This window comes from Herpailurus yagouaroundi, unplaced genomic scaffold, assembly GCF_014898765.1.
Source record: "Herpailurus yagouaroundi ecotype Mexico unplaced genomic scaffold, PumYag 355, whole genome shotgun sequence".
In the NCBI taxonomy this organism is placed as follows: Eukaryota; Metazoa; Chordata; class Mammalia; order Carnivora; family Felidae; genus Herpailurus; species Herpailurus yagouaroundi.
The window spans coordinates 799904-822808 of NW_024412572.1; the positions used below are offsets into that span (position 1 = coordinate 799904).

Below are 22905 nucleotides of genomic sequence, written 5' to 3' on the forward strand. Positions count from 1 at the left end.
AGGCTGACTGATGTCAAAGACATGACTGCTTATGCTCTCCTCTAGAAGTTTTTATGGCTTCAGTTTCCACATTCAGTTCTTTCATTCACTGAGTTTATTTTTGTGTATATGGTATAAGAAAGTGCGGCCTTTACTTCTGACACATCATACCTTTGTCTGGAGACCGCTTCCTTTCATCTTCTTCCTGATCTTTTGCCTAAATGTTCTCAAGTTTACTCTCTTGACGGCTTTGCCCCTTTAATGCTAAGACCGTGACAACACTTTGAAGCCTTACTAAATACACCAATCCACACATCACTTGCCTCCCCTCGGCAGTGCTGGGGCTAGATTTTCATTTCCAGCCTTCACAAAAACCCACAGTCCCAAGGAGGACTGTACATCCTCAAGGATATGCACTGCCACCTAGTGGCCTACTGACACCCTACCGCAGTCAACAACACGGCAACAGGCCCGAAGGCGGAAACACCAGTCATGGGCGGAACAGTCGGTGTTCACTCCCTCTTCTTTCGTAATAATATTTTCTCTGGCTGGCGATATCTTTCCAAAACGATTTCTCTCAAAATTCATTTCACCTTTCAAAGTCCCCCGTAAATGCCATTTTTTCCATGAGCCCCTTTCTGAACTTTCGAGTCAGAGTTTCTCACTCCCGTCAAAGTACTACGGCCCGGGTTAGCATTTCATTTGTAATTTTTAACGAAGCTCCACAGTGTCGCTTCCAAACTACTTCTCATCGTCTAGTTTCTCAAGACTCGGATCCTTTGAGGTACATGCCATCAGGATACTGTAATCATCTGCTGACCTCCTAGCTTACTTCCCCTCATTCCCTGGACATTTTAAAACCTGATTCACTCCCTTGGTTACACCCCTCCTACCATCATCATTCCTAGGCACTCTGTCATCCCTGGAAACAATGTGCTGGGCTCTCAGTTCCTTGTCTACTCATTTCCAGTCATTTTATTTTCCAACCCACCTCAGTCACTTAATCCCATGGTGACACCCCAGGCCTGGCCATTAACGATAGACGTATTCCTTCCAAAACCTCTTTCTTGCATCTCACACTGTCCATCACCTCCTCTGCATTCTTTTTTTTTTTTTTTTAATTTTATTTATTTTTGAGACAGAGAGAGACAGTGAGAGCAGGGGAGGAACAGAGAGAGAGAGAGAGAGAGACACAGAATCCAAAACAGGCTCCAGGCTCCACGCTGTCCGCACAGAGCCCGACGCGGGGCTCGAACCCACAAACCGTGAGATCATGACCTGAGCTGAAGTCGGATGCTCAACCGACTGAGCCATCCAGGCGCCCCATAAATTTTTTAATGTTTTTTTTTTTTTATTTATTTTTGAGACAGAGAGAGACAGAGCATGAGCAGGGGAGGGGCAGAGAGAGAGGGAGACACAGAATCTGAAGATGGTTCCAGGGTCTGAGCTGTCAGCAAAGAGCCTGACGCGGGGATCGAACTCACGGAGTGTGAGATCATGACCTGAGCTGAAGTTGGATGCTCAACTGACTGAGCCACCCAGGCGCCCCTAACAATTCGTAATGCAAGTAGGATCTCAGCCATCGGCCCCATCAACTTTTCACTGATGAGCACTTTTCTGTTTTTATTTCTGACATCACCCAGCTTAAATCATTTCATTCGTCCCTCTACAGGCTCCTTTGCACAACCTGCGACTCTGGCACTCCTTCCCCTCCCGTTGTATTCCTTGGTAAGATCCCAGCCCTTGGTTAATTCCAACTCTACTTACTCTGCTTGCTTGCACTCACTAACTAAACAAATGGCTGGAGAAAAATCCACAACCCTGCTTAGGGGATTAATTTAGATTAGGTGATGATCTTAAGTGGGCTCTCAGCACTGCTCTGCAAAGCTTTATTTTTTTAAGCTTATTTATTTTGAGAGAGAGAGAGAGAGAGAGAGAGAACACGAGCAGGGGAGGGGCAGAGAGACAGAGAGAATCCCCAGCAGGCTCCGTGCTGCCAGAGCAGAGCCAGACTCCGGCCTGAAACTCACAGACCATGAGATCATGACCTGAGCCAAAATCCAGTCCGGACACTTAACCAACTGAGCCACCCAGGCGCCCCACAAAGCCTTCTTGTCTGAAATCAGTTCACTCCCTACTCTGTAAGAAAACAAGTTCACACCTTTTCCTCACTCTTCAAATGATGATCTCCTTTCTAATTTCACTGAAAACCGGAGACGAGAAATTCCTCATCTTGCTACTTCACTACGAAGTCTACTAACTTGACCGTGTCTGAATCCAAACACTCAGCACCACCACCCCCACCCCCCCGTTGAAATGCTTGTGTCTCCTGCTCCCATCTGGTGAGGCCGGCCTCTCAGCTAGAGACCTGGATCCTTTTCCCTCTTACCTTACTCAAGAATTCTGACCTGAAAGTTATTTCCCTTATATCATCAAATTTTCCCTTTCTACTATATCCATACCATCATATCTCTTAATAAGACTTTCACTTAGACAGACAAAAATTCAGAAACATGGAGACGTCTAGCATGGTAAGAAGCTAGAGGAGACTCTTACATTACCTGTAAGATTCTATTTTGCAAGCAGGGAGATGGTTCTCAAGATGTTCATTTTAAAAAATTCTTGCCTTTTGGGGGCACCTGGGTGGCTCAGTCAGTTAAGCATCCAGCTCTTGATTTCAGCTCAGGTCATGATCTCAAGGTTGTGAGACTGACCCCTGCATTGGGCTCCACGCTCAGCCTGGAGCCTGCTTGGGATTTTCTCTCTCTGCCCCTTCTCTGCTCGTGCTCTCTCTCTCCAAATAAATAAATAAACATTGAAAAAAAAAAATTCTTGCTTGGGGCACCTGGGTGGCTCAGTTAGCTAAGTGTCCAACTTTGGCTCAGGTCATGATTTCACAGTTTGTAAGTTCGAGCCTGGCATGGGGATCTGTGCTGACAGCTCAGAGCCTGGAGCCCGCTTCGGATTCTGCGTCCTCCCCGCCCCCCCCGCCCCTCCCCCACTCACGCTCAGTCTCTCTCTCTCAAAAATATATAAACACGAAAAAAAATTTTAAAAAAAGATTTATAAGGACAAAGTTTCATTATAACACAACCTTGCCGTGTTTGTTTATATAATGTCTCTGGCTGCTTTAACATATGACAGCAGAGTTGAATAGTTGTAACAGAGACAAAGGGCCTACGAAGCCTAAAATATTTGCTATCTGGCTCTTTACAAAAACTTTATGGACCCCCTGCTCTAATCTGCTAAGCCTTTTTACTCCAGGACCTTTACATCTAGTCTTCCCTCTATCTGAAACGCTTTCTTCAGATCTTCTCATGGTTTGCTCCTTCTTGTCCTTCTGGTTTCTGCTCGAATTCATGCTGGACAGCCCTTCCCTGACCACAGTATTTAGAATATGCAACCCTACCCTCCTATTCCAACATCTATGTCTTTACCTTGCTTTCTTTTAATTTGTTTTAAAATTCTGAATGTGTATTTATTTTTGAGAGAGAGAGAGAGAGAGAGAGAGAGAGAGAGAGAGCGCGAGCACGAGCAGGGGAGGGGCAGAGAGAGAGGGAGACACAGAATCAGAAGCAGGCTCCAGGCTCTGAGCTGTCAGCACAGAGCCCCACTTGGGGCTCGAACTCACGAACCGCTGAGCTCAAGTCCAACACGTAACCGACTGAACCACCCAGGTGCCCTTGCTCATTTTCCCTCACAGAATGTATCACTTCCCGGGTGCCTGGGGGTTAAGTGTCTGACGATTGAGCCTGCATCGGGTTCTGTGCTGACAGTGTGGAGCCTGCCTTGGATTCTCCCTCTCCCTCTCTCTCTGCCCCTCCCCTGCTTGCATTCTCTCTCTCGTAAAATAAACAAATAAACATGAAAAAAAAAATAACTATATATCTGATTCCCATCATAGTTTGTATAAGTGATGTTTATGTACCTCCATACCTCCATGGTATTTCCTAACATAATAAGCTGAAGAGTTACATAGGGCTAGAGGGCAAGGATGTTTGACAGTCTTTAGATTTAGGTTTTGTTTTGTTTTTTAAGTTTATTTATTTATTTTGGAGAGAGAGAGTGCGAGCGAGCACAAGCGGGGGAGGAACAGAGAGAAAGGGACCCAGAGAGAATCCCAAGCAGGCTCCTCGCTGTCAGCGCGGAGCCCAACGCGGGGCTCAAACTCACAAACCCATGAGATCATGACCTGAGCTGAAATCAGGAGTCGGTTACTCAACCGCCTGAGCCACCCAGGAGCCCCGAGGTTTAGTTTTCTAACTCCATATTCCTTCTCGATCTCCTCTTGAGCCTAAACTAAAACCCAGTGGGTGAATAATAATGTAGGTTATCTTTTTAACACTGTGATTGGTTTCTCCTAATTGCTTTTGAATTCTGAACCTCTTGATCTGTCTGCTAGAACAATGTAAAACAAAAGGAAAGAAAGAGAGTTATGGTATAAAGACACCGATCATAGGCCAGCTGTAGCATGCTCTAGTTGTCCAGTTGTGTGACCTAGAAAACTTATCTCTAGATAATAACATCTGCCCCACAAATCAATGTATTTAAATAACGGCAAGTTCCCAATTATTTAATATTTCCTATATGCCCAGTTCCTGGCACAGAGTTCCTAAAACCTTTGTGATTTCCCAGGTGATAAAAACATTGCGAGCATCTATTGTTCTAATATTTGTCTTTGACCCTGTCCCTGACACGGAGGGAGATCTTAAAACCCTTATAAATTCCTAAGTGATGAGAGCACTCGGAACATCCTTTGTTCTAAAGAGGTGACTCTTCAGGTTAATGAGTGGATTCCGGATGGGGGCTGGTCACCAGAAAGACCAAGCCATGGTTAAAAGCTTGGAATTTTCAGCCCTACCCCCTCACCCTCCAGAGCAGGGAGAGGGGCTAGAAATGGAGTTAATAATTGATCACACCTACGTGAGGAAGCTCCACACAATCCCCATAGTAGGGGGTTCAGAGAGCTTTCGGGCTGGTGAATACATGTCCACCGGGAGGGTGACTCACCCCAATTCCAGGGGGATAGAAACTCCTACGCTCAGGAACCCCCCAGACCTGCCCTATGTATCTTTTCATCTGACTATTCATCTGTATCCTTTATCATATTCTTTAATAAACTGGTAAACACAAGTGTTTCCCTGACTTCTGTGAGCTGCTCCAGAAAATTAGTCAAACCCAAAGAGGGGCACATTGGAATCCTGATCTACAGTCAACTGGCCAGAAGTACAGGTATAGGGGCGCCTGGGTGGCTCAGCTGGTTGAGTCGGACTTCAGCTCAGGTCATGATCTCATGGTTCGTGAGTTCGAGCCCCGCGTCGAGCTCTGTGCTGACAGCCCAGAGCCTGGAGCCTGCTTTGGATTCTGTGTCTCCCTCTCTCTCTGCTCCTCCCCTGCTCGCACTCTTGTCTCTCTCTCTCTCTCAAAAATAAATAAACATTAAAAAAAAACAAAGTACAGGTATAACCAGGGCTTGCAACTGGTTTCTGAAATGTGTGTGTGTGTGTGTGTGTGTGTGTGTGTGTGTGTGTGTGGTGTGTGATGGGGAGGTCTAATGGGACTGAGTCCCTAACCTGTAGAATCTGACACTATCTCCAGGTATAGTGTCCGCACTGAATTAAACTGTAGGACAACCAAGTGGTGTCACAGAAAATTGCTGGGTGTGAGGAAAAACCTCTACACATGTGACCAGAACTGAAGTGTTTTATGTGAGTAGTAATGAGACCCACAGGAGACAATCATAGTAGGGAAGAACTGGATGTTTCCCTCCATAGCCCAATGCCTTGCCGAGAGCTTAGAACATATGATCTAATTTAATTGGCAATAATTGGCAAAGAGAGATGTCATGCAAAGAGCTAACTGTAGTGTAGCTAATAGATATGAAATAGGGCAAACTTTCAGAGCCATTTATATCTGGCTATGTCAAAATGACCATGTCAAAAGAAAAGTCACTGTTTTTAATGCCAGTAACAACACAAACAACCATCTAAACCTTTGCTTATCCTTATTTACCACCAAAATTTAAGAGACTTTGTCCTTTGATTTCCGTATTGTTGCAAGGTTTTGTGGGCATGTACTTCTTTTAAATTAAAACAACAACCATGATATATGGTATCTTTTTAAATTTTTTTTTAACGTTTATTTATTATTGAGACACAGAGCACGAGCGGGCGAGGGGCAGTGAGAGGGGGAGACACAGAATCGGAAGCAGGCTCCAGGCTCTGAACTGTCAGCACAGAGCCCGACACGGGGCTTGAGCCCATGAACCGTGAGATCAGGACCTGAGCCGAAGTCGGACGCTTAACCAACTGAGCCACCCAGGCGTCCCCATGATATATGGTATGTTAATAATGACAAGGTCAGCATAAGTAGAAGCCCACAATTAACAGAGGTAGACAGTCCTGTGATTTTTGAAATCGAAAACAAAGTAAGGAGTCAAATCTAATTATTAAATTAAATAAATACGTGGCAGGGGGAGCTGGATAGGGGTCTGGGATGGCAGGGGCACACTGGCTTTGCTCTTGATAGGTATAGAGGTTTTTAAAAATAATTTAAAAAAAATAATCACTCTAATTTCTGTGTTTCATATCTTGCTCTTACAGAGCTTCCTCTAATGTCTTTCTAAAATAGTCCTAACAGGGGCGCCTGGGTGGCGCAGTCGGTTAAGCAGCCGACTTCAGCCAGGTCACGATCTCGCGGTCCGTGAGTTCGAGCCCCGCGTCAGGCTCTAGGCTGATGGCTCAGAGCCTGGAGCCTGTTTCAGATTCTGTGTCTCCCTCTCTCTCTGCCCCTCCCCCGTTCATGCTCTGTCTCTCTCTGTCCCAAAAATAAATAAAAAACGTTGAAAAAAAAAATTAAATAAATAAATAAATAAATAAATAAATAAAATAAAATAAAATAGTCCTAACAGGGACCTCTGGGTGGCTCAGTCGGTTAAGGGTCCAGCTCGACTTCGGCTCAGGTCATGATCTCTCAGTTCGTGGGTTCAAGCCCCCCACTGGGCTCTGTGCTGGTAGCACAGAGCCTGTTTGGGATTCTGTCTCCCTCTCTCTCTGCCCCTCTCCCACTTGCTCTCTCTCTCTCTCTCTCTCTCTCTCTCTCAAAATAAATAAAAATAAACTTAAAAAGATAGTCTTAATAATTGTCATATAAATGCATCATCTTTTAAAATGGGTTGACTGGGGTGCCTGGGTGGCTTAGTCGGTTGAGCGTCCGACTTCAGCTCAGGTCATGATCTCGTGGTCTGTGGGCTCGAGCCCCACGTCGGGCTCTGTGCTGACAGCTCAGAGCCTGGAGCCTGCTTTGGATTCTGTGTCTCCCTCTCTCTCTGCTCCTCCCCTGCTCATGCTCTGTCTCTCTCTCTGTCAAAAATAAATCAACATTAAAAAATAAAATAAATAAATAAATAAAATGGGTTGACTTTAAAAATTTTCCAAAATGTTCATCTTTTGGAAAGTATGCTAAGGAAGAGCAATTGCTTCCCCAGGTTTTCTTCCCTTAGCGAGACTATTAAAAAGTTCAGGAGAAAATCTGGCAGGTTGAAACGCCAGCCATGCAAGGTACCAAAGAATTCCCAGAAGCGACCTTATTTAAAGTCTTTCTAGACGTGATCACACGCGGTAAACCACTCACTTCAGGCAGTATGTAATTTTAGCCACCAAATGATGTCTACCCTACCCCCATCTCATTCCAAAAGGTCAAACGTGACTTAGTACCTTTTTGGGGATTTTTACCGCGATGCTTTGTAACTGACAGGCTTCAGTTACACTCTAGAGCCTGCTCTATAAGAAGAGTTCTTATTATTGTACGTTCATATATCGTATCAGTCTTCACATCTACACAGCCACAGCTCTTTGCAAGGACATTCCTCTAAGACCGCTTGGGTACAATTTTACCAAGGCCTATTTGCCATTACAATGCTGAAACGGATATTTTGTCCTTCTAATTGTTCTCAGTGACATCAAAGCACAAAACACCCCAAGTGGCAAATGCTCATTGATTGTGAGTAGAGAGGATGGGGGAACGGACCAAGTCTATGGGCTGCAATCGCCTCTCTCACCACCACTCGGGTATGTCATACAGGATCAAGACAACGAAAGTTTAGGGAGATGATCGGTATTAACATAACCACGACAAAACAGTTGGACACCAATCTGAAATACATTCTCAATACTCACATCCTGTTTGCTGCTCTCCATCTCTCTGCTACACTAAGAATTGACTCTCCCTCCACTTCCTCTTCAAGGTACTGCTTCCTGTAAATTGCAATTGGCTAGTTATTTATTCGCTCTATCGACTTAAAACTCCTTGACAGCTAAAAGTATGACTTAGCCCGCTGGCCATCGGGCATACCAATAAATATTTGTGGAAGAAAGTGAAACCTCATGTGATTCTAACGATGTGTTAGATGAACTCCACTCTGGGGTCTTCACACAAAAAGCTCTTGCCACTCGTTCGGCAGCCAGTGGGAAGAATTTTATCAAGTTAAGGGTTCCAGGGGAGAGAAAAGGGACAGAGGTGGATGTGGTAAAAATGGAACCTCTACATTTTGAGTCATTGCTCTGTCACCAACCAGCAGTTTCTCCACCAGCAAAATAAGCGGGGGTTAGGTAATCTTGCTGTTACAAAATTCCTGGATTTAACGTGGCTTATTTTGCCATTTAATGTAAAATATTTGAAATGAGCCACCTTTGGCCTAAACTGCTCTAGTGAGCTGCGGTTGACTCATGTCTGAGTCTGTTCCCTCCTCTCCTGTGTTTAGTTGTGGGGATTGGCTGGGATGTTGGAGCACCAGTATTTCCTGAGCTTAGGAGGCAGAGAATTAGGACAGATCATTCCCTTGACTCTCCCACAGCCTTCTTGTGACTTCTCCTTTCCATTTTGCTCTTCAGACTTCTTACTCCAGCCTCTTCTCTCTCCCTTCCCTTTGCTACTTATCTCTTTTGGGGAATGGGGCGCAGGGGAGGAAGTGGGAACAAAACCAGAAACAGAGGAACGCAAACAAAATTCATTCAGGTGATCTCTTCCTGAAAACAAATGGAAGTTCTAAATTTAGTCTATGCATTCCACTGGAACAAAATTATTAAGAGTGTATTGCCAAGGGCACCAGGCCTTACTCTCCTTCTCTCACACTTAAGGAATAAAGCACTAAATGAATGGATGACCCATAATTTTCTAAGAAAATTCCAGATTTCACCTACAAAGCTAATCTCATCTGCGTAGCGATTAAACTCCTGGTAGACACCGTTCAAGGTCAACACAGTCCCCTCGGCCTGAATCATTCTTGGAGGCTTCCTCACTTCTTTCTGGTCTCTGGTCAAAAGACACTTCCTTGGAAAAGACTTCCCAGACCCACCCCATCACCTTCCTCTGACTTGACATGCGACCCCTTCTCCCTCGCCCAGGTTAATACACCAGTCCCTTCCCCATTCCTCACTGTGCATTTTCTTCATAAGATTTATCATCGTCTCTCTGTGTTTTCTTGTCTGTCCCTTCATTAGAATATAAGCTCCAGGAAGCCAGGTTCCTACCTGGCCTACCAGTTCCATTGTTCCTACCTGGTTCCCGGTAGGCTTCCTAGCACTTAGAGCAGGGACTGGGACATAATAGGCGCTCAGGAAATAATCAGTATTCTTTCCAACGCTCTGAGACGACTTGCCAGTTTCTGCAGAGCCGCAGGACCCCTTCTCCCTCAGCCCACCCCAACTCTGGGTCACCACCCACCTTCACCTGGTCCCAGCTCGCGGGCCGGTCCTCCCACCTGCGGGCCACGGGGGCAGGGCCACTGGGACAGCGCAGCGCGCCCACCACCCGGACCCGGCAACTGCAGTTGGGCCCTGCGGCTCGGCTCAACCGCCCATCTTCAGGGCCCGCACGCTTTCCCGCTGGTCCCAGGCCGCCGCGCCCGGGAATGGCAGCGACGGCGACGGCGCCACCGCGCTTCCGCCGCGCTCGCTGAGCGGCCGTTAGGACGCCCGCGCTGCTACCAAATGCTAAGGATTCTTTTTGGACGGATCCGTTGATGTGGTAGTAAAACGTGACTCGTTTATCCGGCTCCCTCCGGAAGGAAGACGCATGCTTCCCCCCGCGGGCGGCGCAGGGGCCCCGCTCCCGAGCCCCAGCCTGGCCGGCCCCAGCCCTGCTTCTCACCTCCGCACCAAACTGACCAGCCCGGGCCTACGCCGCAAGCCCCATCCCGCGTCTTCGGACGGAGGCAGCAGGGGCGACCCTTTACGGGGAAACGGCGCTGGGCCCCGCCATCCTCAACGTCGCCGTTAACAGGGTGTTAACATTTCTGCTTTAAGAGATACCGGTTCCCCCTCACCGCCCCCTCGCCCCGGAGATGATGCCCCCAGATATCCCTGCGGGGCGGGCCTGAGTGCTTGCCGAGAAGGCGGGGTTGGGGGAGGGGGGGCACAATTCCTGGTAGTTCTTTTGGCCCCGTTAGCTGTCTTCTGATGGGAAGTCCAACTGTCTACCTTGCCGCCTCCCAGAAAGGACTCTTCAGAGTTTGGGGGTTAGGAGTAATAAATAAAGGTCGTCCCCTGCTGCCTTTTTGTGGGTGCTCCCCAGGGGAGGGGAGGGGCCAAGAGACAGATACACAAAAGTTTTAGAGAGATTATTCTTCCCCGAACCTAACCTGGAATTATTTGGAGCCTCCCCATGGTGGTTTGGCCTTTAGTAAAGAGGCGAGGCAACAGTGACAAGGTGGTTTTTTTGGCTTTTGGGTTTTTTTTTTTTTTTTTACAGATCTACACTGCCCTTCTCAAAAGAGACCGTCCTAATGCACAATAAACGCGTGAAAAAGTGTGCAGCTGAGTTGGTCCTCAGGGGACCCCAGATTAAAACTGCTTGAGAGACCACTGCACACCCACCAGAAGGGTTAAAATGAAGGTGGAGGAAAAGAGAACAAAGAGGGAATGTCAGTCGTGGGAGGGAGGGTGAGGAATCAGGAACTCATACACTGTCCAGGGGAGTATACATTGATAAATTGGGTGCAATCACTTGGGGAAACTATTTAGCAGTATTTATTAAAACAGAACCTAGGCCTAGCCTATGACCCAACAGTTTCATCGCAAGGTATTTCGACATAAATGCATATACATGTTCACCAAAAAAACCCCCCAGGTACCAAAGTGTTCATCTCAGCCGTGTTCCTAATAGCTTCAAAACTGGGAATAATCCAAATGTCATTGAAAGAAGAATGGATAAGTACATGGTATAGTCACTCAATGAGAGTGTAATAGAGCCCTGAGAGCAAATGTCCTACAGTGGCACACAGCCATATGGATGAGTCTCGCAAAGTTAAGTAAAAGAAATCGGGGTGCAAAGAATGTAGTCAAGGATTGTGTGTGTATAAAGGTCAAAAACAGCAAAACTATGGTGTCATAAATCTAGATTGTGGTTACCCTTTGGGGAATTTGGACTGGGAGGGCTTTTGGAGTATGTTCTGTCACTTGGTCTAAGTGCTGTTAACTTTATAAAAACAACCATCCAATGAAAAATGTTTCCTTACCTGCTTCACTTGTAAAAGTTTTCAATCGAGAACAACAACAAAAAAGCCTGGGGCGCTTGGGTGGCCCAGTGGGTTGAGCATCCTGACTTCTAGCTCAGGTCATGATCTCTAGGTTCCTGAATCCGAGACCCACATCGCGCTCGCTGCTGTCAGCACAGAGCTCCCTTTGGATCTTCTGTCCCCTTCTCTCTGCCCCTCCCCCATTTGCGTGCACACTACCCCCCCCCCCAAAAATAAAACATTAAAAAAAAAAGGGCTGCTGCTAAAACACAAAGAACAAAAAAAGCCTGACAAATTACTTTGTCCAACTTCTCTGTTCAATTCAACATGCATCCCTTTTATTGTCACTATCTAAAGGCGCTAGTAGGCACTGTGGAGTCTGGGAAGGATGTCTGTGCCTTCCAGGAGTTCATAATCGGTGCTACAGACATAAAAGTCATTGCTTAGGAATAGTCTTTGGTACTATGCTAATTGTTAAGGAAATCCCAAATAATTACTCTGGAAGAAAGTTGGGGGAAAGAATATGCATCTAGGCAGAGTGTCTGAGTTGGAAGGGGCCTTAAGAGCCTTATAACTTCTTGCGGACTGGGGCTAGGGTGATCAACTGTCCCAGTTATCCCAGGACTAAGGGGTTTCCCAGGATAGTCCTGGGCAACCTGGGATGGGTGGTCACCCCAACAGGGGCTAGGCCTGATTCATTGTTAAACTTGAAGCTTCTAACACAGTCTGGTGCGTGGGAGATGCGCAGTAAGCTCGGTGAGTATTAGTTGAAATAAAATGAGGGAAAATGGTAGCCAAAGCACCTAGTCAGGCGATACCAGCTCTTCTCTGAAGGTTAGGGAATTATGGATCAGGTAGGGATTAGGATCAGGTTGAGGAAGGCCTTGAATGCCAAGCTGAATAGTGTGGATTATGTTTTATTGACCGTTGGTAGCTTTTGAACAAAAAGAATGACATGGAAAAAAAAAAAATCTGTGCTTTTCTTTATTAAATCTAGGTCACTGAAGGGGATGAGTTGGCCTTAGTAGAGTCTACAAGCTGAAGTCGAGGGAGAGGGTAATTAGGAGTCCAGAAAAAAGTTGAATAATGGACTTTTAGAACTCTAAGGGAACTAAGGGTTCCATTAGTCTAATGCCTTTTTAATTTTTTAATTAACAATTTTTTCCTAGAATATGTTCCTTTGAGAAACTGCTCCTTCCACATCTTTTCTAAGTCTTTTTTTTTTTAACTTAAAAAAAAAAAAGGTTTATTTATTTTGAGGGGGAAGGGGCAGAGCGAGGGAGAGAGAGAGAATCCCAAGCAGGCTCTGTGCTGACAGCACAGAGCCCAGCTCCAGACTCCTCATGAAATGTGAGATCATGACCTGAGCCAAAATCAAGAGTTGGAGGCTTAACTAACTGAGCCACCCAGATGCCCTAAGGTTGTTCGGTAAGTCTTGAACAGACTGGACGAGAAGCTAAGTTTCTTCTCTGCACTGGCAGTGACCTTATACTACTTCAGTGGCTTCGCAGCTCTGTCACACTGAAACAAGATGTTTCTTGGGAAAGGAAGGAACGAGGTAGTATTTCTTTTTTTGGGGAAGTGAAATTTATCCAGTTCTTAAATTCTGAGAGTATAGCCTTCCCGTCTTTTTTGTATTAGAAATGTGAATTCTCAGGGGCCTGGCTGGCTCAGTTGGTTAGGTGACTGATTTCAGCTCAGGGCATGATCTTCGAGGTTCATGAGTTCGAGCCCTGCATCAGGCTCTGTGCTGACAGCTCAGAGCCAGGAGCCTACTTAGGACTCTGTGTCTCCCTCTGTTTCTGACCCTCCCCCACTCACATTCTGTCTCTCTTTCATTTCATAAAAAAAAAAAAAAAAAAAAAAAAAAAAAATTAAAGATGTTAATTCTCTTGTGAAATGATGGTTATGGTAGAAGATAGTTGGTAATGTTTTTTTTAATTTTTTTTTTTTTATTATTTTTGGGAGAGACAGAGAGACAGAGAGAGAGAGAGAGAGAGAAAGCAAGGGAGGAGCAGAGAGAGAGGGAGACACAGAATCCAAAGCAGCCTCCAGGCTCTAAGCTGCCAGCACAGAGCCCGACGTGGGTCTCGAACCCACGAACCGTGAGATCATGACCTGAGCCAAAGTCGGACGCTCAATGGACTGAGCCACCCAGGCACCTTGGTAATGTCTTTATGTCACTGTATCAAAAGTTCTCTGTTCCCCATTATATCCTGATTGGTTTATAAAATAAAAAAAAGTGTGAAACAGACTTTGCTCCCTTCTTTTGCTGGTTCTGGCTCAGAGTCCTTTCATTCTACTTATTTATTACCAAGCATGTTCTTTTTTTTTTTTTTTTTTTTCCTTCACAGTTTTTTATTTGAGTAATCTCTACACCCAATGTAAGGCTCAAACTCATGACACCGAGACCAAGAATGGCATGCTCCCCTGACTGAGCCAGCTGGGTGCTCATTACTAAGAACATTTTTAAAATGTAAAGGGGTGCCCGGGTAGCTCATTTGTTTGAGTGTCCGACTCTTGAGATTGGCTCAGGCTAATGATCCCAGGGTCCGAGGGTGAAGCGGAGTGGAGCCCTGCATGGAGCCTGACCAGGGAGGAGCCCCTCCTGGAGCCTGCTTAAGATTCTCTTTCTCCCTCTGCCCCCTCCCTATCTCATGCTCTCTCTCTTTTTTAATTGTTAAGTTTATTCTTGAGAAAGAGAGAGAGAGGGAGAGAATGGGGGAGGGGCAGAGAAAGAGGGAGACAGAGAGTCTGAAGCAGGCTCCCCAAGCCCAATGTGGGGCTCAAACCCACGGAATTGTGAGTTCGTGACCTGAACCGGAGTCAGGCGCTCCGCTGACTGAGCCACCCAGGTGCCCCTTGTGCTCTAAAAAAAAAAAAAAAAAAAAAAAAAAAATTTTAATGCAGGTACATATATACTTGTGATAGGTATGGCTGACACCCATTCTCTCTCTTTGTATCTTTCCCTGTACCTACAGAGGCTGGAAAACCAAAAAGTCAATTTCCTAGATTTCCTTGCAGCTAGGGTTCTAGTTGTTAAGTTTTGATCTATCAATAACTGGCACATCCAAGAGATTTGAAAAGTGGAAGTGAGGCAGGGGCCATCTTCTGGCTGCTTTGGTTGTTGCTACTGGCCAGCATGGTCATGGGATGTAGGGTTTTTTCTGCAGCAGTGTTCCAGTATCCACTTACAAGCTTCATGGTCCCTAAAGGCTGCTGAGGCAGTGTGAGCAACAGTAGCTTCCTGGCTGCTGGGTCATAACCAAGGCACTATGTTCTTGAACTCAATAGTTTCAGCAACGGTCTTGATTCCTCCCCTTTGTGAAGGTTCCCTGCTGAGTGAATTTACTAGTCTTGTTTTTGTTTGGGCTTTTAAGTTTATTTACTCTGAGGGGAGGGGGTGGGAGGAGCAGAGAGAGAGAGAGAGAGAGAATCCTGGTGTGGGGCTCCAACCCACTAACCGCGAGATCACATCCTGAGGCGAAATCAAGAGTCAGACGCTTAACCCACTGAGCCACCCAGGCGCCCCAGTTGTCTTGTTTTTGAAGCCATTTCTGGGATGCGGCAGAGGCCCTGCTCCTTTCAGGTCCTTCCAACAATTTTGTAAGTACCCACGTTCCTGTATTAAGACCTTTTCTGCCTAAAATAAAGTGGTTTGTTTATTGTAGCCAACCCTGACAGATAGAACATCTAAGCAATAGTAAGTACTTGGTCCCACCTACACCTCTGCCTTCCCTTTTCCTCTTGTTTCCATAAATTCCAAGTGCAGCATAACCTGGTGCTTGCTTTCTTGGTCTTTTGGAACTTTGTAGCCATTCCTCCATGGAAAGAAACAAGATTAGTGTGTTTCTCAAGGCAGGTGGTTGGAGAGGTGGGTGCAGTTAGGCTCCAGAAGGTTAAAGATTTTCCTAGGGCCTAAGATTCTATCTGACTCAGTGTCATATTCTCACCAATCAAGATGTCACTGGTTTATCTTTACATGCTAGAGGGCTTGGATCTTTGATCAGGAACAATGCAAGTTTCTTTCTTTCTTTCTTTCTTTCTTTCTTTCTTTCTTTCTTTCTTTCTTTCTTTCTTAATCTTTCCTTAGACTTGATGCTAGGCTCTATTTTCCCTCAGAGACAATTTCTGCTTTGATTTATTGCACATCATCAAAAGGAAAGTGACAGACCGTGCTTAACTGTATGAATTATTAACCCCAAAGTAATTTTGTATGTTTCCACATAATTCATATAACATTACTAGGGGAAAAAAATGCACTTTTATCTCATAAATAGAATTCTTAAAAAAAATTTTTTTTAACGTTTATTTATTTTGACAGACAGAGCATAAGCAGGGGAGGGGCAGAGAGAGAGGGAGACACAGAATCCGAAGCAGGCTCCAGGCTCTGAGCTATCAGCACAGAGCCCCACGCAGGGCCCAAACTCACAGACTGAGAGATCATGACCTGAGCGGAAGTCGGATGCTCAACCGACTGAGCCACCCAGGCGCCCCAGAGCACAGTTTTTAGATCATGTTAAAGCATTGATGAAATCTTGCTATTAACTTGCTGGAAAGCAAGCAATTCCATAATCTCTAGTATGATGTTTATCTCTCAACACTCTCAGAGTTAAGTTCTTCCTACCCTCGAATCTCAGATTTTTCCATTCATTGGATGTAGAAGACATCTTTTAACTAATTCCATCTATCTTTTCAATTTTTCTAGAAATGCAGGTTAAGGGGAAATCTGCTTGCAAAATTTAAAGTCCTCAGGGTATTAAGGGGAAAATGGTAGTGTTTTCACAGGTAGGTAGCTTCCCAGGTAGGTCTAGGAAGCAGATCTAGCTTTCATTTTATGGCTGGATTAACCAAGGTGGTAGGTGTGAAACATTTCTTCAGGGTCATAAAATTGACATAAATACTTTAAAAAGTCTTATTCTTGTTTGGTTTAGATCACCTGCCACTACCTGACGCTACTAGGCATCAGAGACAGAATGATGAATACCCAAGCTTTCTTTTTTTGATTAATGCTTTTCCTTCAGACAAATCGTTTCAGTTCTCTTCACCTCCGCCCACTCTCTTCAATTTTTTTATGAATGCTTTCTTTAGGAACCCACCTGCTTGGATACTGTGGTCCAGGGTCCGTCCTTAGCTTTCTCTATTAAAGCCTCAGTTTCCCTAGCCTTCCCTTCAGGCAAGGTTAAACCCCATGCTTTTCCTTTCCTCAGTCTCATTCTTGTAGGTAATGTAAGTAAATGGGAAGCCTGGGACCAAAGGCTCCTAAGAATGTAATTATCATGTGTATTCCAGAAAGCCAGGGTACGCGCTGACTTCTTCGAGTAAACAGGAAATTATCGATCCTATGCAGGAAATGACCTTGTTTGAGGGCAACGAAGGTGCCGCGGATTTCCCTCTTTCCTTCAGTTCCCTTCTAAACTCATTTCCGGGTTTCAATCAATTTGGTCCTTCAGTACCATAACAGAGTCCAGCTCGCTCTTCTCAGTCCCACCCCAGACAAGACGTCGTCCCTGAGAGGATGGCCAATAAGCCCTTCACTGTAGTGGACATTTGTATGCCTTGTTTTTACCTCACTGCAAATCTCCACCAATCAGTAGTTGCGGTAGGCTGTACCAAAATAATCTTCACTTCCTCCCCCAATAGCCACCCCCTCGCTTGCGTCATCCTGATGGATTACTTCTGTAGCCAATCAACAAGCAAGCTTGGGCCCAGCCTACCTTAAACTCAATCAATTAAAACGAAGACGGGGAATTGGGGCGGAGAATGGAAAACTTGCCCCCTCTTTTGGAAACGGCTTGGAGGGGCGCGTCCGGATTTCGTGAATTTACAATTTTCGACTAACAGTCACCGCATACTGTATACCTCACATGCCTCAGTTCTGTTGTCTTCGACCCCACCCCAAGATGAGCCCCACCCCTCACATATTCCTCCCCCACCCCCGCCAATTTCAGCCGGACACGCCCCCATCCTGAAGCCTCCGGAAAAGAACCAAACCCAATGGCCGGTGCTTTACACGTTCCTCCCGTGCGCCTAGAGTAGGGGAAGGAGAGACCCTGCGGCCTCGGGCGCCAATCTTTCCATTCAGTGCGTCTTTCCTCCCTTCCCCACGTTCCCGGGTCGGAGCTGACACGGGAGTGGGAGGAGCCGAGTGCCCGCTTGGCTGGGGGAGAGGCCAAAGCTTCTTAAGGTGGAACAGAGCTGTTGGGAGGCTGGGCCTCAAAACCACTGGGATGTGACGTCCTCCTGCCTTCCAACCTCGCTTCCTACAGTTTTTCATCCCGTAACAGTAGTTCTACCCTTGGTTTTAGGGAGAATAAACAGGTTAATAGAGGACATAAAGTTAGCATAGGAAACTTAAGGTAATAAACAGTTATGTATGGGAAGGAAACCTAACATGGAGAGAATTTAATCCCCTCTGCTGTGTTCTATTCTGTGCTCCCGACATTACCCTTTAAAGTAGCAGCTAGAATTTTTCTGATGTGCAAACGTGAGCGCAAATTTCGTCTGTAAATATTTCTAAATTAATCGTTCGTATGTTCCTGTATTCCCTACCCACTAGATCTGACTTTAGCCATGAAAGGAAGCAAGAATCCTGTGCTTAGTGGCTTGTGGGTTACTTCCTACACCTTTTACCAGCAGGTCCCCTGGAAAACTGGAAGAGTGTAGGCGGTGTATGACACAGCCTTGCAGTCTGGCTCTGGTTCACTCTTCTCGGTTGTAAAATTGGGATAATAATAAAAGACATAGTGTAAATGAAAACGTCGTAATCTGAAAAGTGTAAGCAAACATTAGATAATACAGTATTATAAATACAAAGCATATAATTATAGGACATATTTACATAATCCTTGCTATCTTGCATTTTTTAAGCAGTATTTAAAAAAAATTTTTTTTTTAAGTAAACTCTTCCCCCAATATGGGGCTGGAACTCAGTACCCCAAGATCAAGAGCCCCGTGCTCCAGGGACTGAGCCAGCCAGGCTCCTCTTAAAAATTTTTTTGGGAAGTGGCACTTGGGTGGCTCAATCCCTTAAGCATTTAGCATCAGACTCTTGTTTTCTGCTCAGGTCATGATCTCCTGGTTTCTTGAGTTGGAGTCCTGCATCCAGCTCTGCTCTGACAGGGTGGAGACTGCTTGGGATTCTCTCTCTCCCTCTTTCTCTGCCCCTCCCCCACTGGCACTGTTTGTGTCTCTCTCAAAATAAATAAACAATCTTTTGGAAAATTTCAAACACATACAAATGTACAAAGGATAGTATTTATTTGTTTATTATTTATTTAAGATTTTATTTTTAAGTATCTCTAGACCCAACGTGGATTTGGAAGTCACAACCCTGATTTCAAGATTCCCCCAGCCAGGTGCCTTGAGAATAGTATTATTTATTTTTTTAAAACCATATTGGAGTGGTCTAGCTGGCTGAGTTGGTGGAGCATGTGACTCTTGATCTAGGGTTGTGGGCTTGAGCCCTATGTTTGGTGTGGAAATTATTTAAAATACAATTTAAAAAAATAAATCATTTTAAAAACCTGTTGTAATAAGCAACGCTTGGTCAATCTTTTATCATCTGTACCTCTCTCACCTGATTAAATACTGCAGTATGCGTTTTTAAAAGATAAAAATCCTTGGGGCGCCTGGGTGGCTCAGTTGGTTAAGCTTCCGACTTTGGCTCAGGTCATGATCTCACGGTCCAGGAGTTCGAGCCCCGCATCGGGCTCTGTGCTGACATCTCAGAGCCTGGAGCCTGCTTCAGATTCTGTGTCTCCCTCTCTCTCTGACCCTCCCCCATTCATGCTCCGTCTCTCTCTGTCTCAAAAATAAATAAAACATTAAAAAAAAAACCTGAAAAGATAAAAATCCTTAAATAAAAACACAGTATCATTAACACATCTAATACAACAATAACTCTTTGATATCATCAGAGTCAAGATTGAAATTTTACCAGTGACTTCATAATATTTTTTCCAATTGCTTTGTTCAAATCAAGATTCCCCCCAAATGCCCATATATTGTATTTGGTGGATATGTCTCTTTATCCGTATACATTGCATTTAGTTGTTATGACTTTTAAGTCTCTTTCAATCTTCAGGTTCTTCTTCCCTCATGCACTTAACTGAGTCATAGTTTTTCCACAATACTGTGAAATAGGTATGAATATTATCCCCATTTTACTGATGAGGAAACCGAACAGTTAAGTGATTTAAGTTCTCACAGTTATTGAGCACCAAAGCTGGGATTCGGATACACAAATCTTATTATGCACTGTGTTTCATATAATACCTAGATATTTAATAAATGCTTCCAAAACAGTATTGTGACATATTAGTCACCAATATGATGAACTGTTTTGCTCAAAGTAGACTAACATTCATGCATTATGTAGTATGTGCTATTTTAGAAAAGGGTGGATCCTTATATTTTGGTTTCTTGCATGTTTTAGTGGCGCTATATATATATATATATATATATATATATATATATATGTAATTTTTATTTTTTAGTGAGCTCTACACCCAATGTGGGGCTCAAACCCACCACCTCAAGATCAAGAGTCACATGCTCTACTGCCTGAGCCGGCCAAGTGCCCCTCAGTGACTATATTTTTATTTGCTCCATATCACCCTCCTTAATGCAAAGTATACAAAGAATGAATGCAAGTGCTTCCTCTGTCTTAGGGTAAAACCAAAACAAACACAAGGTTATTTATCAGTTTCTTTTTCTTTTAATTTAAAAATTACATAAGCAAAAACCATACAAACGCTAATTATAGATATAGTAGAAAATGATGTAAACGAAATAATCTTCAAGCTCACATCTTTGGTGTATATCCACCTGAATGTGCACATGGGCGTGTGCATACTCAAATATACGCATACACATAAGTATATATTTTAAAGAGCAATTATATAACTGCATTATACAAACTTTCTAAACATGACTTTCTCACTGGATTATATTCAGATCTATGAAAAAAATGGTTCTTTAGGGGCACCTGGGTGGCTCAGTCGGTTAAGCGTCCGACTTCAGCCAGGTCACGATCTCGCGGTCCGTGAGTTCGAGCCCCGCGTCGGGCTCTGGGCTGATGGCTCAGAGCCTGGAGCCTGTTTCCGATTCTGTGTCTCCCTCTCTCTCTGCCCCTCCCCCATTCATGCTCTGTCTCTCTCTGTCCCAAAAATAAATAAAAAAACGTTGGAAAAAAAAAAAAAAGAAAACTCCTCGCTAATCCTGCCTTCCAGAGTTAAACGTAATTACTCTTTTAAAAGGTAAATAGTATTCTATTATACAGATGCACCATTATTTAACAGTTACCCTATTATGGTTATTTAAGCAAATTTTCTCATTTTCTACCGTTGCAAATAATGCTGCAGCAAATATCTTGTATATATCAAATAATTTCTTGAGCTTTTTTCTAAATTTCCAGGAAAAGAGTCTAAACCTTCCCTGGCTTTCCCATTTTTTAGTACTTCTACCTTTCTACCCCTGTCCCCAAATTCCACATACATAGAAAATGTTGTGGAATACATAGAAATGGTTGATCAATAAAACATAACAAAACATCCAAAACATAGCAAGAAGCATTTGGTGCCAAATAATCTGTGTGTGGGAGAATGAGTTAATGTTTCAAAGAGGGGGAAAATACGGCTTTAAATCTGGAGAGTGGAACGGTGGGGAGAAAGAAAAGGCTCAACTGGACTCCACTTCCTTTAAGTTTAAGGATTTTTTTTCTTTGTAAAATATATGCATTTGGTGAAAAATACACACACACACACACACACACACACACACAAATATATGCAGAAAGGAATCCCAACCTTTCTGCTTTCTATTTACACAGAGAAAATGCCACTATTTTCTGTTTTATTTGAGTGTAGTTGACACACAATGTTAACATTAGTTTCAGGTGTACAACACAATGATTGGACAAGTTTATCCATTGATCCACTGTAATGAACAATGCTATGTTCATTACAAGTGTACCTACCATCTGTCCTCATACATTGCTGTTATGGTAAGTTTAAGGGTGGTTTTTAATTCTGACAGTTCAGAGGAATGAAATAGAAGTTAAGAGTTGGGTCTTGGGGGTGCCCGAGTGGGTCAGTTGGTTAGGCTTGATTTCCGCTCAGGTGATGATCTCATGGTTTGTGAGATCAAGTCCCATGTTGGGCTCTGTATTGGCAGCACGGAGCCTGCTAGGGATTCTCTCTCTCCCTCCCTCTCTACCCCTCCTCTGCTCACGCTCTAAGTAAAAAGTAAATTAAAAAAAAAAAAAAGAGTTGGGTCTTTGGAATCCTTGGATTGTTAGTCTAAGTCTCGACTTTGCTAGTTACTAATCATGTGAATTTAGACATCGTCAATATCTCTAAGTCATAGTTTTCTCATCTACAAAATAGGTATTGTAATAGTAGTACCTTGTGGGATTGCTAGAAGAATGAAACGTGACAACACATGCAGAGTGCTTAGCTCAGTGCCTGGCACATTGTAAATACAACGTAATTTTATATAGGTATAATTTAGATAAAGTCTGATACATTTAGCCAGATGATAAGACTTTATTATCTAAAGGCGAAATGATGTCATCAAGCTACAATCTTGAATATGCAGTCTTTTTCTGAGCAATTCAAATATTTCATGGAAAATATTTTTTGCATTCATATTGTTTTATATGATAGAAAGTAGGACAGTTTGAGAAAAGTGTAACAGGCCAGAGGATGAAACATGTAAGAATTCCCAGAGGAATAACGGGACTGGAAGAGGAAAGAAAAGCGGAGGTGGGCTCCCTGGTGGCATTTTCTGCCTCTGGGCGGGGGTTATTCTGGAAGGGGCAGAGAATACCATCCTATATTGTCTGACACTCAGGATAAGATATGTTATAAGACCGTCAAGCGAGCTGAACGATAATCCTGTTTTGCCTCCTTTGTATACTGTACCGTTTAAAAAGCACTTTCACACACCCTATCTCCTGTGATCCTTGCAACAGCCTTAGTGGGTAGGCAGGGCTGGTATCATGGTCCCCTCCCCGCTGACTAAGATTCCATAGAAAAGGGGCCTTGCACAAGTTTACGCAGAGTTTAGTCTAGAGTGTTCTCCGTAACATGCCCCTTTATCCCTTGACACCTTCACTCCTTCGGCAAGCATTTCCTGAACTCCAGGATGAGGTCAGGCTAACACGTTAAACCCGTCCCAACGCCATACCCTGCATGCACTAGCTCAGGGGACCGAGAAGCCCACCGGAGACATGCCGGAGACAACGTCTCGGGTCCGCCGGGTACCGAACACGGCAGCGTGCGCGCCTTAAAGCGCGGCTGACAGCGTCGGGCGCCTACGAGGGACCGTCCCGCTGGAGAGAGCAGGGGGCCGCCGTCCCGCCCCGAGGCCCGGCGGCCGGGCGGCCGGAGGTGAGCGAGCGGCGGCGC

At 44.6% G+C, this 22905-nt stretch overlaps 1 protein-coding gene across 4 annotated transcripts in view; it reads right to left on the minus strand.

Moving 5' to 3' along the window:
- The window catches only part of SLC2A3 (solute carrier family 2 member 3), a 94016-nt gene extending 83763 nt beyond the window's left edge, over nt 1-10253 (minus strand). Inside the window, exons 1-2 of one of the 4 annotated variants that reach the window (XM_040462743.1) lie at nt 10129-10253; nt 8157-8234 (exon numbers count right to left, since the gene is read on the minus strand). In XM_040462743.1, coding sequence (XP_040318677.1) covers nt 8157-8177 — 21 coding nt within the window. In that variant the 5' untranslated portion in view covers nt 8178-8234; nt 10129-10253. Of the gene's footprint in view, nt 1-8156; nt 8235-9702; nt 9877-10128 lie in introns of those variants that run through there. The other 3 variants (XM_040462744.1, XM_040462742.1, XM_040462745.1) reach the window with 3 other exon arrangements.
- Between the last annotated feature and the right edge of the window lie 12652 nt (nt 10254-22905).